The sequence below is a fragment of the Balaenoptera borealis genome (genome assembly GCF_965194805.1).
Source record: "Balaenoptera borealis genome assembly, chromosome: 18".
Taxonomy (NCBI): domain Eukaryota; kingdom Metazoa; phylum Chordata; class Mammalia; order Artiodactyla; family Balaenopteridae; genus Balaenoptera; species Balaenoptera borealis.
In genome coordinates this window covers 3,636,557-3,653,640 of record NC_138877.1, presented here as the reverse complement: position 1 = coordinate 3,653,640, position 17,084 = coordinate 3,636,557, and the positions used below count along the sequence as shown (strand labels likewise).

General features: G+C 47.2%; 1 protein-coding gene and 1 long non-coding RNA gene across 8 annotated transcripts in view; one reads left to right on the top strand and one right to left on the bottom strand.

The window, feature by feature from the left end:
* Positions 1-1,014: 1,014 nt before the first annotated feature.
* On the top strand, positions 1,015-9,569 carry LOC309615836. Its single transcript, XR_014237090.1, has 2 exons — positions 1,015-1,685; positions 7,434-9,569. It is a non-coding gene; the product is annotated as an uncharacterized lncRNA (long non-coding RNA).
* Positions 8,832-17,084, bottom strand: part of TNFRSF19 (TNF receptor superfamily member 19) — a 97,273-nt gene continuing 89,020 nt past the window's right edge. For all 7 annotated transcript variants that reach the window (XM_082365801.1, XM_082365803.1, XM_082365802.1 and 4 more), the window contains 2 exons: positions 16,478-16,883; positions 8,832-11,979 (listed from right to left, as the gene is read on the bottom strand). In XM_082365801.1, coding sequence (XP_082221927.1) covers positions 11,947-11,979; positions 16,478-16,883 — 439 coding nt within the window. In that variant the 3' untranslated portion in view covers positions 8,832-11,946. The remainder of the gene's footprint in view (positions 11,980-16,477; positions 16,884-17,084) is intronic.

Here is a 17,084-nt window from a genome sequence, read left to right as displayed (position 1 = left end):
CTGGGATGCACAGGAGTTTTTGCCAGAAACAATCAAACATGTAGTGGAGCATCATGAGGACTGCTGATCACAAAACACAGACATCGCAAGTTAACGATTCTCGTGCTTTTCTGTGGGTGGGAAGATGCAAGAGTCTGGGCTCGTCGAAATTCTTCCTTAGATCCGCATCTTAACTGTCTAGGGCCAGTGTCCTGTTTCTCTCCATCCTGAATCCCCTCAGGGTGCACCGTCCTGGCTGATGGTTTAATGCCAGCAACATTCCTTGTTTACTGGAATGGCAGGCAACATTTTTTTGTCCAAAGACTCTTTCCATTTTGCTTGCAGACTCTTTCCACATCTTATTATACTGGTAATACATGTAGAGTTAGTAATATCTTCCACTTACGGAGCACCTATTCTGTGATAGTTTTACATATTTTCTCTCTGATTCTTACTATATTCTTTCTGGAGAGTTAGAAATCATCACTATTTTGCACAGGAGTTGTTAAAAGGAAACTCAAGATGAAATTCTGACACCTGCTACACAACATGGATGAACCTTGAGGACATTATGCCGGGTGAAATAAACCAGCCACAAAGGGATAAATATGATTCCATTTATATGAGTCGTCAAATTCATAGGGACGAGAAGAATGGTGGGGGCCAGGGCCTGGAGGGAGGGGGCTGGGGAGTGAATGTTTAATGGGGGCAGAGCTTCAGTTTGGAAAGAGAAAAAAAAAGTTCTGGGGATGGATGGGGGTGACGGCTGCACAACAGTGTGAAAGTACTTCATGCCACTGAGCTGTACACTTACGATGGTTAAGACGGTAGATTATACGTTACGTCTCTTTTGCCACAATTAAGAAAACGACTCAGGGAAGTGAAGTGACTTGCGCGGGTGCCGGCGCCGGGTCAGGGTCGAGCCCGCCCTGCTCCCCGCTGCCACTGTCCCTCCTCCGGGCGGCCCCGCCCACCCGCTTGGCAGGGGAGGGAGGCGGGGCGGGGCTGGGCGCATGGGCACGGCAGCCGGCGGGACACCGGACACGGCTGCGGCCAGCGCCGGGCTCAAGGGCCTGCCCACGGCCGGGCTCCAGTCTTCACGGGAGCTGGACTCCCCGCGCCCTTGGTGACTCTACCCGAGGGAAGGAAGGGATGGATCCCAAGGGCAAGTCAGGCTGGATCCCGGGGCGGCCGCGTGGCGCGCGGAAGTGCGGGGCGCTGCGCCCGTCCACCCCGCCCCGCCTGCCCGCAGCCCCGGCGACCCGAGCGTCCGAAGGCGGCGGCTGCGCGGTGGCCCCGCCGGCCGAGGGCGGCGGTCTCGGCTGAGCCGCGTCCCGCAGCCGCAGGTGCTGGGGGAGTTCTGGGAAGGGCGCGCTGGGAGCCCGGTGCTCCCGGCCGCAAGGGCCGCAGGCTCAGCCTCCCCACCCAGAACAGCTCGGAGGAGGGTCCCAGACTCCGTGATTCACGTCGCCCGGGGAGCTGCGTGTGCAGCCGCGGGCCCACCTGAGAGGCGTGCGCTGGGCCCCCAGGACCTTGATTTAGATACAGACTCTGCTTTAAAAAATGTAAAATATACACAAAACTTACCGTTTTAGCCAACGCAAGTGTGCATCTCAGTGGCACCAAGTACATGCGCCATGTTGTGTGACCATCACCACCGTCTCCACCTAAAACGTTGTCATCTTCTCACATAAACTCCACACCCGGTAAGCACTAACTATCCCTTCCTCTACCCCCAGACCTTAGAAACCTCAATTTCACTTCCTGTCTCTATAAATTTGCCTCTTGTAAGTACACCACAGTAAGTAGCATTATATACTGTCCTTTTGTTTGTGACTTATTTCACTCAGCATAATGTGTTCAAGGTTCACCCACGTTGTAGCAGGTGTCAGAATTTCCTTCCTTTTTTCTTCTTTTTTAACCTCTTTATTGGAGTATAACTGCTTTACAATGGTGTGTCGGTTTCTGCTGTATAACAAAGTGAATCAGCCATACGTATACGTATATCCCCGTATCTCCTCCCTCTTATGTCTCCCTCCCACGCTCCCTATCCCCCTTCCTTTTTAAGGCTGAATAATATTCCGTTTTATGGGCAGACCACGTGTTGTTTATCCATTCCACTGCGGGTGGATAAACGTTTTTGAGAGAAGGAATAAAAGGATCAGACGACCCCCCAGGGACCCATGGCTGCTCTAGCTTCCATGGTCTGCACACTTTTCATAGGAGCCTGGTGTTTCCGCTCCAACAGCATCCAGAAATAGTGGAGGTGCGGGGTACGGATCACAGCCAGGTCCTGCTATTTTCCTGGGGTAACAATAAAAGAAGGATGGGACCCTGGGGCTTGAACTGGAAACTGGCCACCAACGGTATGTGGCAGGTGTGGAAGGTGAGCTTGGCCGTAGGGAGCAGGGACAGTGCTGTGACATGAGGGGCTGTGCCCTTGTGGTGGGTGCTCTGAGTCTCCATAACCCGGGATTCCAGCTTGAAGAACACAAGGGCCTGAAAGAACCTCTGATTCCTTTATATTATAGAGTAAGAAAAACAATCCAAAGAAGTGATGGGCCCAAGCTCCCTCAACTGTTGGTGGCTGAACTCAGACTAGAATCTGGTCTCTCTGCTTTTTGTCTTGGTGTTCATTATCATCAAGCCATTGCTGTCCTCCATGGATTCAGAGCCAGGAGACCAAGGATGGAGTGGGGATTCGCTGGGTCCATGTCTGTGCATTTGCAGAGTGAGAGATGAATGGTCCTGTGTTTGGAGCAGGGCTGAGATGGGCCAGGTACCCGCTGCAGGCCTCTCTCACTCCCTGGGGCAGCCTCCTCAGAACTCTGGGCTCTGCAGATCTCCAGGCTGAAGCTGCAGGACCAGACAATCTCTACGGTCCTTCCAGCTCCATCCTGGGGCTGTAGGTGAAGCCAGGAGTGCCACGCCTTCATCCCACACAAATGCGGCCAGAAGCCCGGGTCCCCTCTCCCTGCACCGCAGTGTGGAAAGGGACTCCTTGGTTGCATCGCGAGACCAGGAGATCATGGCTCTGAGAGTGGGAATCCAGGGTTCACATCTCAGCTCTACCACTATTGGCTGAAAACCTTTTTACATGTTTTCTACCACTTTGTACCATTTACTGACTTTAAGGCTGGTTTTTACTGTCTTTGAATCTCCATTTCCTCATCCGTAAGATGAAGATCGTAATCCTGCTCGTAGGACAGATGTGAAGACGAGATGAGATAACGGATGTAGAAGCGCCGAATAAGAGATAAGCTGTTTTCAAATGTCACGTTATGACTGAGAGGCCCCCAAGCGCGGGTCGGGCTTTCAGCATGTTCACCACTTCCGACAGAATGTGCAGCGTGTGAGGCCTGGACGTTAAGTACTGAGATTCTAAACAACAAACAAGCCCTGAATATCCAGATAAATATCATTAACTTCAAAGATGTTCCTTCACTGGGCAATTCATTATTCTGATAATGTTGCTGTTACTTAAGATTTCTTTCAAACGCATCTCTTAGAGCTGTCTCCAAAGCTGGTATTATCTTTGGTAGAGGTAACTCTTTATCCATTGGATTGAACTTTGGTGAAAAAACAATATTTATACCCATGGAGCCATATAGACTTTTGACCATAGGGGCAGATCGAGCCAGATAAGGCACATGTGTTGAAAATGAGGAACACCTTCTACGCCATGAGCTTGTTCTCCTGTGTGGCGGCCTCCACTGTACTGTTTAATGTAGGATTTTTCTGAAATTCGGGCTCCTGCTCTACACTAACAAATTCTACATTTTGTTTGAGGAGGTGTGGAAATTGACAACTGAATTGGTTTGCTTATGAAAGGGCATGCTGGATTTTTAGGAGATGCCATTCCTGGGACCCTGAATCCCAGTCAGAGGGCAGCACAGAACTTGGGTTTAGAACGAAGACAGTGTCCCCCCAGAGTGATTTATACGATCCTGCAGGCGGGGTTGGCTTTTTGGGAAGGGAGAAGTGAGGCCTGCAGGGACTCTGCTTTGGGTCCTGGGGAACAAGTTTCTCCTGGACTCCTGAGTGTCCTTGGGAGCCGTGGAGGACCACAGAGGTTCTTGCTCCGAGTCTGTCTCTGAGTCCCCGGAAGACCCTGGGCTCTGTCTGTGCATCACTCCCTTCACAGGAAAGCAGTGCCCACTGCCCGGGCTGCTGAAGAGGCAGAACAATTACAAGTTCTCTGTACTGAAGCTCTCAGCCAAAGGAAGTCACACTCGCTGGCTGTTTTGCATGTTTCACAACAAATGACAACAGTGTTTTCAGGCCAGCGCTCACCTCAGAAAGTGTCATTTTGGCCGTTCCTCCAGAAGAGAACCATAGCTTTCTTTCTCTTATTCTCCCTGAACCAACGTCCAGTCATCGTATCAAAACCAACAAGAGCCAGGACTTTCCCTTCACGGACGAAGCCTCTTTGGCAGGAGGCCGTCTGCACGGTAGAGAGAGGAGAGAGGAGCAGGGAGACCGGATGGGAATTATGAGAAGGGAGGAAAGGGAGTGGGGGGCAAAGGGAGCTGGGCCTGAAGAAAAAGACGAGACGGTCCAGTGGTTTCCAAGCAGTGACCTCTGGGTGGTGTGACTCGGCCTTTAAGAACACCTGGAGCCCCTCGAGATTCTATGGTCTGCCCAACAGAGAACCTTTCACTCATATTACGGCTCCACAAGTTCTGGTCACTGGTGTCTATGCAGCTTGGGGATTGACTGATTGATTAATCTTTGGTCCTTGTATTAGTCATGTTTTCCCAAAGAAACAGAACCAATAGGGTGTGTGTGTGTTGGGAGGGCGGGTAGATAAAGAAAGAGAGAGGTTGATTTTAAGGAGTTAAGAGATTGTGGAGCTGACGAGTCTAAAGTCTACAGGTCAGGCCAGCAGGCTGGAGACCAGCGAAGAGATGATGGTACAGCTTGAATCCGAAGGCGCCTGGAAGCAGAATTCCTTCTTCCTCAGGGAGCTTCAGCCGTTTCTCTTAAGTCCTCGACTGATTGGACGAGGCCCACCACACAATGGAGGGTCATCTGCTTGACTCAAAGTCTGCTGCTTCAAATGTTAATCTCATCTAAAAAAATGCCTTCACAGCAACATCCAGACCAGTGTTTGACCAACTACGTGGCCACCGTGGTCCAGCCAAGTTGACACATAAATTAACCATCACCCTCCCCAACGCAATATCTAACTGGGATCCAGTCAGAGAGTGACTGGAGTCCACAGCGTTATGGGTGGTTGACTGGTTTATGAGCTGAGAGAAGACATTCTCTCAAGAGGCCTCATCTGGAACCTGACCTTCCATAACCTCCTCATCAAACTCACCTTCCAGGAAGGGACGTCCGTAAAGGCGCCTTGTCCTAGGTTTGACAGGCGAGCGCAAGAATTACCGCGCAGGTTTATTAGATGTGCGATTCCTCAAGGGAATACAACGTTCACGGTCAGATGGGACTCGGATGCAACCTGAGCTCCCCTCCTGGATGCGTTCTGGGCGCTCTGCGTGGACGGAACCTCGGCCATGGGCGGCCCAGGAGGCGGCCCCCACGTTAGCTGGAATCTGCGTGGCTGGGAAACGGGGGACCCAGACCTTAGGCCACGTGGTGAGGGCCACAGAGGGGGACAGCAGCAAGGGAAGGAGGAAGGCTTCCTCTCTGCAAGCTCACACGCGAGTCTTCCCTCCCCACTTCTGAGTGGCGCATCTGAAAAAACACTGAATCCCAGTTTCTCTCCCTAGGCTTTAGGGACATTAGGATTAACACAGTCATTCTGCAGAAAACGGGACCCTCGGGTCACGTGACTGCAGCTGCTCCTCATTTGCTCTGCCCCCCCGTCCCCCAACCCGCATGGGGTTCGCTTCCAGGTTCAGGGAGGGTCCTGGGTTCTCTGTGCGGCTCCTTCCTCACCTTCCTGCTTGGGCTCCATCTCCAGCCACCTGACTACTTCTCTCTCCGGGCACTTATCTGGGGTTAACGTTACCCGGGAAGATCTCCCTGCAGGGGTGCTGAGTGCCAGGGAGCCGACAGGGGGGCCGACAGGGGAGCCGAGAGGCTGCACCGCGGGGACCAGGGCGAGCAGGAGTGACAGAGCTGGGGGAGCAGAAAAGGCTGCACACAGGCCCCCCGGGCCTCGCCGCCCACCCCGAACCAGGGGCCAGGCTTCGAGCTTTTCTGTGCCAGGCTGCTCGCCCACCTGAGGAACAAGCAGCACCAGTGGCAGCGTTTCTAAGACAAGGGCGAGGGGCTGAGAAAAAACTGGCAGGCAGGATTTTAGCTCTCAGATGAAGGCGGCTGACTCAGATCTAGAAGCTAGTGGACAAACGCCTTTCACCCAGCGGCCGACTCAGGCCAGGCGTCTGAGCAGTGCTGCTGTGGGACATATGGCCACGCCGGGGCTGGGAAGTCAGTTCTGTCCCCACCCGAGGCCTCTCAGGGACCGGGGAGCGCGGATCTGACCTGAGCAGGTGCTTCAGCCGAGTCCTAAGCGTGCACCTCGCGCTTAGCACCGTCTCCCCTGAGATCGGAACAGGACAAACGTGAGCCCGATGACACAAGTCTCAGCCCCGGTATTTCCAAACAGGGGACTGACTGTCCGCCTCTCCATGCACAGCTGGCCGCATCCCCTGCTCCCAGCCAGAGGTCTAACTCACCTAGCTTTGTAACGTCCAAGCTTCTGGAAGACGAGAGATTTCAGGGTTTTCAAGTCACATCACCCATCTGTTGAAAGGCAAGTAACTCCCTCCAGGGCAGAGCTGACACCCCGGGCACCACAGCAGGCCCTTGTCAGGCTGGAGCTTCCGCTCCCCCCAAACCTGGTCCCACTGCTCCCAGAACAAGCTGGGCCTCTCCACGTGCTGCTCGTGGGGACCTCCACCATGAACAAGGTTCCCCAGTTTCCGCGCCCGTCCTGAGTGTCCGCAGATCGTCGCTGCTCCCTCACGCCTCAGAGGAATCTGCACTCTCCTTACAACGCGACCCATTTTGTAAATACTTAAAAGGCTTGTCTCCCTCACAGTTAGTGTCTGCTTCAACCTCGGCACTGCATTTATGACCGAGCACATACCCTATACGACTATATAAATATATCAAGATATTGAAGGAAGGAAGGAGGGGCTGACACAGGAAACAGCTTCTTCCCAGAGAAGCCCTCTGAGAGGAGTCAGATTTGTGCTTAGATTTCAGGGGACACAGTTCTTACCTGATTCACCGAGAGCTGATGTGTACCAGGCTGTGGGCACTTGCCTCTCTCACCTGCAATTAAAGGATTGCCAGCCTATTCTGCAGACCTTCTATTGACTGTAAACAGTCAACCCAGGGGAGGAAAATCCCTCTGCAGGGCATTGGGGGCTACATGCAACCCCAAACAAAACTGAGAGAACACAGCTATTTCCGTCTTAAGTAGGAATAGTTAACGCCATTAGAAATTAAGATAAAAAAGAAAGACTCCTCTGTCTTTACAGATGAATCATTGAAACCTGCTTCAGAAGACCACCCATGGTTCCAGAGAAAGTATTTTGCTGGTTAAGTTTTTAACGTTCAAGTCTCTTGGAAAGGCTAATTTGAAAGCAGCCAGAAATCACACTACTTCAAATGCCACTGGTGGTTTATGAAAGGACCCGGCCCTGGCCTGCTGAATCTCTACGGCAGAAACCTTGCAACCTTCCTCTGGCTGAAATGTGACATAAGCGATATTACTGAGAGCTGACGGCTGAGTGGGATAATTACGTCTTTAGAATCATCCACCGGGTCTTCGTGAAATGTCTTCAAAATTATAGAAGATTTTGGAAATTCTTGGATTGCTGTTTAGCTTCAGTATAACTGAATAATACATTTAAGCTGTACTTTCCTACCTTCTTGGGTGCCAAATACGTTTTTAAAAAATCAGACAACTTCTCAAGTTACAATGGGACAAACGGACATATTCAGAGTGACAGGTGGACAGCTGCAGAGAGACCCATCATAGCTGTAATCATGCAAATGTGTCATCTGTGTGATGAAAGAACACTTGGGCCTCCTGTCAGACGCTCCTAGGATCTGAGCTACTTTCCTCAGAGAGCTGGTGGTCCCGCAAGGCCCCCTCTCCCAAGTCTGCACGGACACTGGGAAAGAGGAGAGAAGCTAATGAATGTCCTTCCCTCATGGAGTCCACAGGAACATTTAACACCAAGCTGAGAGAATATGGTGACCCTTCAAATAACCTATTTTGGAAAAAGAACCTGAAAGAGAATAGATACATGTATATGTAGAACTGAATCACTTTGCTGTACACCTGAGACCAGCATGACATTGTAAATCAACTATACTCTAATATAAAATAAAAATAAATAAATAAATAAATAAGCCATTTTTTTCCAGGAAGTCTAAATTCCTCTCAAAATCTAGGAACAGCTTTCAAAGCTTTACTGAGGGAAGGAAGGGAAGGAAAAGGGGGGCTGAGAAGGGAGAAGGGAAGGAGCTGGCAAGAAACAAGGGCTCTCACGGTGACCAGCGCTGCCCTGTGTGCGGTCCCTCACTCCCACAGCCCACCTCTCCCAGGAGAACGCCCCACTGACCTCCAAAGAGAATGAACGGAAAACTTCTCCTTCTTCAGACCTTCCCTCTCGGTGTCACAAAATGAAGGAAAAAAAAAAAAAAAAGAGGTCATGAGAAAACCTTGATACTAAAGCTTCTCAAATAACTCAGTACATTTTTCAGTAGCTTGACCAGCCCGAGAGATGTAACCAGAGGATTCCAAATCTCCCTCCTAGAGTCTGAAATCCAGAGAGGGATACATGGGGAAAGAGGAGATCTTAGTGAGACCCTCCACGGAGAGCAGGAGAGGAGCATTCACACCATCAACCATTTTCTCACCAGACGTGTCGATAAGAATACCAGGTAACAATTTTATTCACAAATTAAAAAAAGGTCTTACAAAACTAGTTATGTAAGGAAACCAACATTTACAAATTTATCAATTCCAGTATGCAAAATAGTCAGGATGAGGTCTAAACTGATGCAAGCTGACTGCCTTAAAGCAATGATGGGTATTTTTTCCTTTTCTATTTTTTTTTTTTACTAGCACAGACAATAGTGCTTAACCTAGGTAACAGCAACATTAACACTTTATCTAAAGTAGAAAAATCTACATTTGAAAAATACATTCCATATACACAAGATTAGAAAACCCCATGCCTTTATGTGGTTGTTCCCCAATCCTGATCTCATCCTTGTCAGGGAGCTTCTGCAGTGCCGGAAGTCACAAGCACCCGCACTCCCAGCCCTGTTATTAGCTGATGGCGATCCTGGCATCAGCACCCTAGCAGCTGAGTTTATCCGAGTTCTGCAGGATATTGATATGAAATGCCAACTGGACTGTCCTCTACAGCATTTACAAAGAGTGTAGACTATAACATCATTGTATGTTTCCACAGCACATGGTAGTAAACTGTCTTCCTCTGAATAAAAATAACCCAGGATCGGGACTTCCCTGGCGGTCCAGTGGTTACGACTTCGCCTTACAATTCAGGAGGTGCGGGTTCGATCCCTGGTCAGGGAGCTAAGATCCCAGATGTCTTGGGGTCAAAAAAAACCAAAACATAAAACAGAAGCAATATTGTTAACAAATTCAATAAAGACTTTAAAAATGGTCCACAACAAAATAACCCAGGATTTTTCAAATGCAGTATCAAATGAAATCAAGTTTTTAACCCTAAGTATTTCTCTATTGATCAAAAGTGATGTTTCAGGATTTGCGGCCAAAATCTCATTCCCATCAATCTTAGCTTTCTCCTGCAAGTGTTTTTGCCTTTGAAGTTAAAGAGGGCTCTACATGTGGAAAATATACTCAGGTTACAAAAAGGAGCACTACCCTGGCCTACTTTGATCACCCCTCTGTCATCACAAAAGTGATCAGATTACAAACTACGGCACACGTGTGACTTACAGTGAAACTTGCATTTTCGTGGACCTCTTGTGATCAGGTCCTAAATACTTTATATACATTTCCTAAGGGCAAGTCTCAGAAGAGTTGGTGAGTACCAGAGCTTAGGAACCACTGGTTTAGGCTAAAAAAGGAAGAGAAAAAAGAAAGTCAATCAACTATGATGGGACACCAGGTAGACAGGAAAGGCTGTGCATTACCACGAGACCCTCTAATTTCCCATTTCAGTCAAAGGAACGGAGGTCACGTGCACGACACACCCTGAGCTCATGTCCGCACACGGATCCTGAACTGCGGATAGAGGGACAGTCCCAGCACGAGGAAGAGGCCTCGTGAGAGCTCACTACTGCAAGAGAGCAAAGCACGGGGCAATAAGAGGGAAGATAAAAATGTCCTTGGGAAAGGCAGATCTCTAATGCTCACTTTAAACTCTTTTTTTTTTTTTTGCTGCATCGTGCAGCTTGCAGGATCTTAATTCCCCGACCAGGGATTGAACCCAGGCCCTCCGCAGTCAAAGTGCTGAATCCTAACCACTGGACTGCCCAGGAATACCCTCTAATGCCGACTTTAAATGTCAAGTAGAAGACACTGATTTGGAAACAAAATATCTCAGCGTTCTCTAACACAGGGATGTTCAAAGGTCTGTTTCTTTTTTAAGTGCAACTGGGACAGAGCTAATAGTAATCACTTAAAAGACAACAGCCAGAGCTGATCACGTACGTTCAAGCAGGAAAAAAATAAACCCTGCTCAAATAATTCCTCTCCAGGGCGCAGAGATGAGCAAACGAGCCAGCCCCTGGTTCATGCCTGAGCTGGGTTATTTCTGTCCCAGCTCTAGAGCTAGTTCTAGTAGGTGAATACCAAGGTGGTAGGGGACGGATCACCTCCAGAGAAGCACCAGACTCTCAAATCCAGCGCCGTTGGGCTACGGTGGGAATCACCGTGCTGACGAAGCCGAGGAGATGGGTGGGAGCCCTGTGATGTCCTGGTCAAGCTACACGACGGCAGTCGTAATCCATTCACCTAAACGCTGCCTGCAAGTTGTGCTATTTCTTCTCGTCCTAATACGCAGAGTCTCCTAAGACTACTCACCTGGTGTCACGTTTCAGTAGTAGGGAAACCTGATATGTTGTCATTTCTAAAGCCTTTAGTATAAAATATGATGCAAATAAAAGATCATTATAAATACCGATTCTCTATAAAAGAGAAATTCTGGATCTTTTAAGCTCAGTCCCAGGGACAGAAGTAACAAATGCTTCCATATCCATGGATTTTCACATAAATCTGCTAATCTAGAATGCGCACGCTAAGGGGTTTTTAACTCGGAGGGATGGGCAGTTCTTTCCCAAACACATGTCCTAACTCAGGCCCCTCTTGTTAACTAACTCAGCCGCTGTTCACAAGACAGTGGCTGAGGCGAGAAGCGTCAATTCTGCAGGATTTGGTCTCTTCTGATTCCCAGTGAGGACCGTTAACATCATCTAATAAACCCAAGACTCAGGCAGGCCACGCTAAGTCAATTCTAACCTCCTATGCTAATTATGTAGAGGATGAAAAAGTGACCTTCAGGAAATAAAAACACTCCCTTTTGAACCCATCCATCCTACCTAAAAACTAAAGTAACTAATCTGACGTTGACTTTTAGTAGGATACATGAAATTATTTCTGGAAAGAAAACGTAAATGAAAATTTATACTCTGGGTCTTCAGTCTCGGCAAACCACCTCCGCCATGAAAAGAAGCACGAATGCATTTCTGTTTCTTGTTACACCCCTAAGCTCGGTGGCTGCAAACTTGGCCCGTCAGTCTCTGAAGTCAGCCTGTAGCGTAGAAGCTTCTTGTGCAGGAAAGATGCAAAGTCCCAGAAGTGCTTGGAGTGTATTCCTTGAGGTCTCAGCTTACAGCTGGTCTGGCTCAGAAGCAACTGGTTGAAAGGCTTAAAATGCTGTCAGTGTGGTTCAGATTTACTTTCTTCCCCCAGATGCCACACGAGGTCCAGATGGTGCTGAGTCCATAAGCAGAGGAGTGGCCGCCCTTTGGCCTCCGTACGACACTTCACTGCAGAAAGAAGCAAGTCCTTTCGGCCTCCTGAAACGGTGACAGAAGGACAGCTTTGAACACAGCACCTTACAAATTAAAGCCCTCAACTGTGACTGTAAAAATTTATGGTGCTTAGCTTTTACTAATTGTGCACATGAATTTTATAATATATGGACAAGAAACTCCTGTAAGGGTGTCCCAATATCAGGTACTCTGAGAATAAAAATAAAGAAAGATTTCCTCACAACCCACAGTCACTCCATATGTGCAAACAGTCCTTAAAAGATGAAAATGTGCCCCAAACAAACTATATCAATGAACAATTCTTTTGCTGATTTTCAACCTCAGTCAAACATTTAAAGCTTGTTTCTGTGTTGCACTCTTTTAAAGCAATTGTAGGTAAAGATTTTAGGATTCTTTAGTCTATTCTTTAAAAGAACAAAGATGGTTAATAATTAATGCTATTCTTAGTCTTTGAATTTAAAACTTCTGCGAAGCCATTGGAGAAAGTTTAGAAAGAGTCTGGGAATGAGACTTCTCTTATAATGACCTCCCTGGAATACTCACACATACGTCACAGGGCAAACGTCCTCAGGAGAGAGCAGCCTTTAGATCTGTCCCTTATCACAAAAGCACAGTGACCTCACTTTGGGAGGGGCTGAGGCTTGGGTCACCTGCGTGTTATTATACGTGAGTGAAACCTTCATTCACGCAGTAACCTTCATTAACTTACCACTAATTTGGCATTAGTGACATATCAGACACATTTACAGAAAAAATTTTTTTCAAAGGTCTAAGGAGATTATCTAGAAATAGAAACTTCTGAGGTTCTCTCAATAATAAGATAGTTTTATCAAATATGTTGATCAACTGATACGATAATAACAACCATATTAATGCTACCAGGGAGGAAAATTATACTTAATTGGCCAATAAGGAAAAAATAGAGATTTTGATAGATTGAGAAACTAGAACCCAGGTCATCTCATATCTTTTCTACCATTCCTTCCATTATTTCATGTTGACATTTAAAACGTTGGTTAAGAAACACCACCAAAGAAAGCTTTTCCTGTTATTAAACAGGCTGGCTTCATTCTCCCAAATATCTTAGCAAGTGATGTCTCAATATGTTAGTCCTGGTTCCCTTCTGGGGAGGTGTTGTTTAGGGAACATTTGATTAAAATGGAATCATACAGACTAAAGACAGCTCTCACTCCTATTTGCTTTATCCTGAACCATAACTATCATATCAGACTCTGGGTGGCATTAAACTACCCACAGGAAGACTACCGTGTAAAAATAAATTTTCGGAAACAAATGCATCACACGTTAGAAATCTGAGGCTCACACCAAATACAGACAAAAGTCCCTTGGTGCACGTGGCAATAAATCGAATCACACTGTACACCTTTAACTTATGCTATGTTATATGTCAATTACATCTCCATAAAGCTGGGGAATAAAGAGTGAATAGAGGTTAAAATACAAGTGAATGAAACTTGTATTCAAGTGAAATAGAGGTTAAAATACAAGTGAGTGCCTGGGTAGGAATTTAAAGTTTCATTGAAAATAAAATAGAAATAAATTGTTTAAAAAGGGGTGGGGCTGTTTTGGCAACAGCTGCCCTCATCCAACCCCCAAACAGGAAACAGTGCCCTCCTGAGTTAGGAGTGAGCCCACATCAGGGGCCAAGCTCACTGCACTTGAACTTGAAGAGCCAGGAGTCCTGCCCTCTGGTCCATTAATGGAAAGCTTCCGAAATCAAATTCTTTGCAAGAGGTAAGTTCAGTAACTACAACTAAGAGAAGTGTTTTTCAGAGTTTAGAAAAGATTCTCGCTTAAAATGGGCTCAAAATATTATTTGCTATTTTCAATTATATGGAGAAAATGGAAATGATTTACACTATAACAATCCCTTTCCTGAATTCAGGATGTCTTATTTAGATTTGCCAAAATTATCTAATAGTTATAAGACAACACATCTTGGAAAGCCTATAAAAACCCTTCATTAATAAATTACATGGAATGGGGCTTCACTGGTGGCGCAGTGGTTGAGAATCTGCCTGCCAATGCAGGAGACATGGGTTCGAGCCCTGGTCCGGGAAGATCCCACATGTCGTGGAGCAACTAAGCCCGTGCGCCACAACTCCTGAGCCTGCGCTCTAGAGCCCACGAGCCACAACTACTGAGCCTGTGTGCCACAACTACTGAAGCCCGCGTGCCTAGAGCCCGTGCTCCGCAACAAGAGAAGCCACCGCAATGAGAAGCCCGTGCACTGCAAGGAAGAGTAGCCCCGCTCACCGCAACTAGAGAAAGCCCGCGTGCAACAACGAAGACCCAACGGAGCCAAAAATAAATAAATAAAATAAATAAATTTATAAAAAAAATATTTGGTGATGTCCTTAGCCACCGAGAACTACCTCAAAAATAAATAAATAAATTACATGGAGCAACCTGAATGTAACATTTTCTCATTCATCTTATACGTAATTATAACTTTCCATCAGACTTTGAGTTGAAGGTATCTTTATGTAATCATAATTACCTTGACAATTCTGAAAAGAATGCATGTCATGATGCACCAATCTTACATACTAAACTATGTTTCTACAATTTTGCATCCATGTAGCTGTGACAAAAGGGCTTATCCACCCTAACCCCCACCTCCTCGATAACATAGACAGGAAAAAGGGCAGGCTGAGTTGCTTCGGACACGACTTGGCTTCGAGATGCTTTATTCCTTAGTTTTAGAATTTACACCACAAAATTGGGGACAAGCTACAAAATTAAGACGAGCAGTAATTCTATTTACTGACAATACTCGGAAGAACTGTAGCTAGTCCGATGGTAGCACCGTCACTGCAGCCACTCAGACTTTCTTCTGACAGTAGATGCACGAGAAGGTGAAACACATAATTCGTGAAGGCAACACAAGCAAGTTTATCGTCAGAACCAAGTGACTTGATGGAAAAGAAACTTCAGCATTTTGTAATGAAAATGTGACTCAGATTAAATATTAAGTGTCCTAAGATGTTCATTTTAGAGTACGTGGCAAGGCATCCGATTGGGATGTAGGGATTAGCTGCCAAAGGGCCCCGTATCCTGTCTTCTGCGTCCTGCTCTCACCCATTCTCGGGGCTTGTTAGCTGCTCTGGGCTGCTGGGGGTTCTCTGTCCAAAGGTCTGTGGGCCACGTCCATTCTGAGACCTATATGCACCTAGGCCAACTCTTAAGTCTTTTCTTACTATCCTCATGAACAGTGTGAAAATTAGAGGCCGGCTCCAAAGAACAAGGTCAGTAAGTGACCTTTCCCAGCTATAGAGGTACGTAGTCTATGCTTTTTAAACTGCCTAATTTGTTTGATTTTCCTCCTTTCATTGAGCTCTTCTTCATTTCCGTTATTATGAGAAAACCAGCATCGTTTTTTCTCCAAAGCCAACACATGTTTTCAGTACAGAATTCCCTGTACATGCTTTATAGATTTTCTTCATAGTTAAAAAAAAAAAAGTACTGCAGATTTAGATGCATATAAACCCACATATTTGTTCTTAGAAGGAACTATCTCCATCCACACTGAATTTAGACTCCTTCTGATTTTATGAGACAAAGACAGGACGTCTCAAGGAAACAGAGGTGCTATCCAGGAGCCCACGCAGTGTGCCTGTGCCTCATCGGCCGCGTCCCTGATCCGGGGCAGGCAGGACCAAGGATGACAGCAGCCCTGTCTGGGCAGAACAGGGCTTGCGGGGCCTGGGAGCCCCTGTTGCTGTGATTCTGCCCTTTCATACTCAAGGCCGGCATCATTCTTCCAGAAGAACGTACACCAACGATGTATGTGCTCACATTCAGGAAACGCTTATACACATTAAGTCAAATTCAGCAAGGGCCACCTCCTCACCTGGAGGAGAAAGCAGGGCCAGTGCCCAGGTACCCCCGGTGCCAGAGCCCCATCTCCCTGCAGTCACCACCCGCCCCACCCCAAAACCTGATTTCAGACCCTTCCATCTGGAAGGTTCTTCTACTGTCTTTGGTGCCAGATCACAACCAACAATCAATTTCCAACCAAACTGATCAATCAGTCAAAGCAAAGCAATCTAGAAAAACCACAGTGAAAGAGAGAGGAGGGAAAAGGGTAGCCGAGGGGACCTAAATTCTCGTTAACTCGACCGTGAATGGACAGCATGTAAGTATTGGGCATAAGAACATCACGGGGGAAGACAAAGGTGAGGAACTGCTTCCAAGATGCTCCCATAAATAACTCATCTCTCAATCAGGATGGTGCTGGGGTGTGGTGCTGGGTAGCTGGAGTGACAAGAGGAGAAAAGAATGCGGCTGCCCTGGATGGCCTTAGAGATGAGCTATTAGTTTAAAAAAAAGACTCCTGAAATTTAATTTAAATATATTCTCCTATAACATGCAAGAAGTTATGAAGGACGGAAAGACCTTCTCCCCAGGTTCCCCCACATTTAATGGAGGACAGAGTCCTGTTCCCTCTGGGATTCCTTAAATCATTGCTGTGCCCACAGCAAATCCATCGCTGCCTTACCTGGGGTGACGGCTGAGTGGTCAGGTGATGGACATCTCCTCTCTCCTGATCCAGCTGATTTCTAGCAGTGAGCGCGTCCTGAGTTAGCGCTGGTTCTGGCACTGAGTTGTCGAGTCTCGATAAATCAGTAGTTTCTGTAAAGTTTTCAGGATGAGCTTGAATTGGAACCGCCCCACCAACCACACCCCGACTACTGTTTGAGTCCAAGGATGCCGAGCTTGCACTCTCTGGATTGAGAGAGCGAACATCTTCTCCAGGGAGCTCAGGATAAGAATCGCAGGAAGAGATGTCGTCACCACAGCTGGGATTTTGCATCAGAGGCCAGGCGTCCGAAAACTCGCCACAGATGGACCTTGAAAGAGACCCGAAGAAAGTCGGCATTGCTTCCCCCGCTGGACCTGTGTTTCTGGACACATGTTCGAAGGAGCTGTAAGTACTCTACTGGGAGAAAAACCTACTACAAAGCAACATTCCAGCTATGCTTTTCAGTTTTCTAGATGAAATAAACAACAAGTTATTAAGTCAGAATTCTCCTGTTTCCTTTGTTATAAACTTGCTTCAATACAGTAAGTTAAATTACTACATTTACTTTAAAACCGAATTTTTA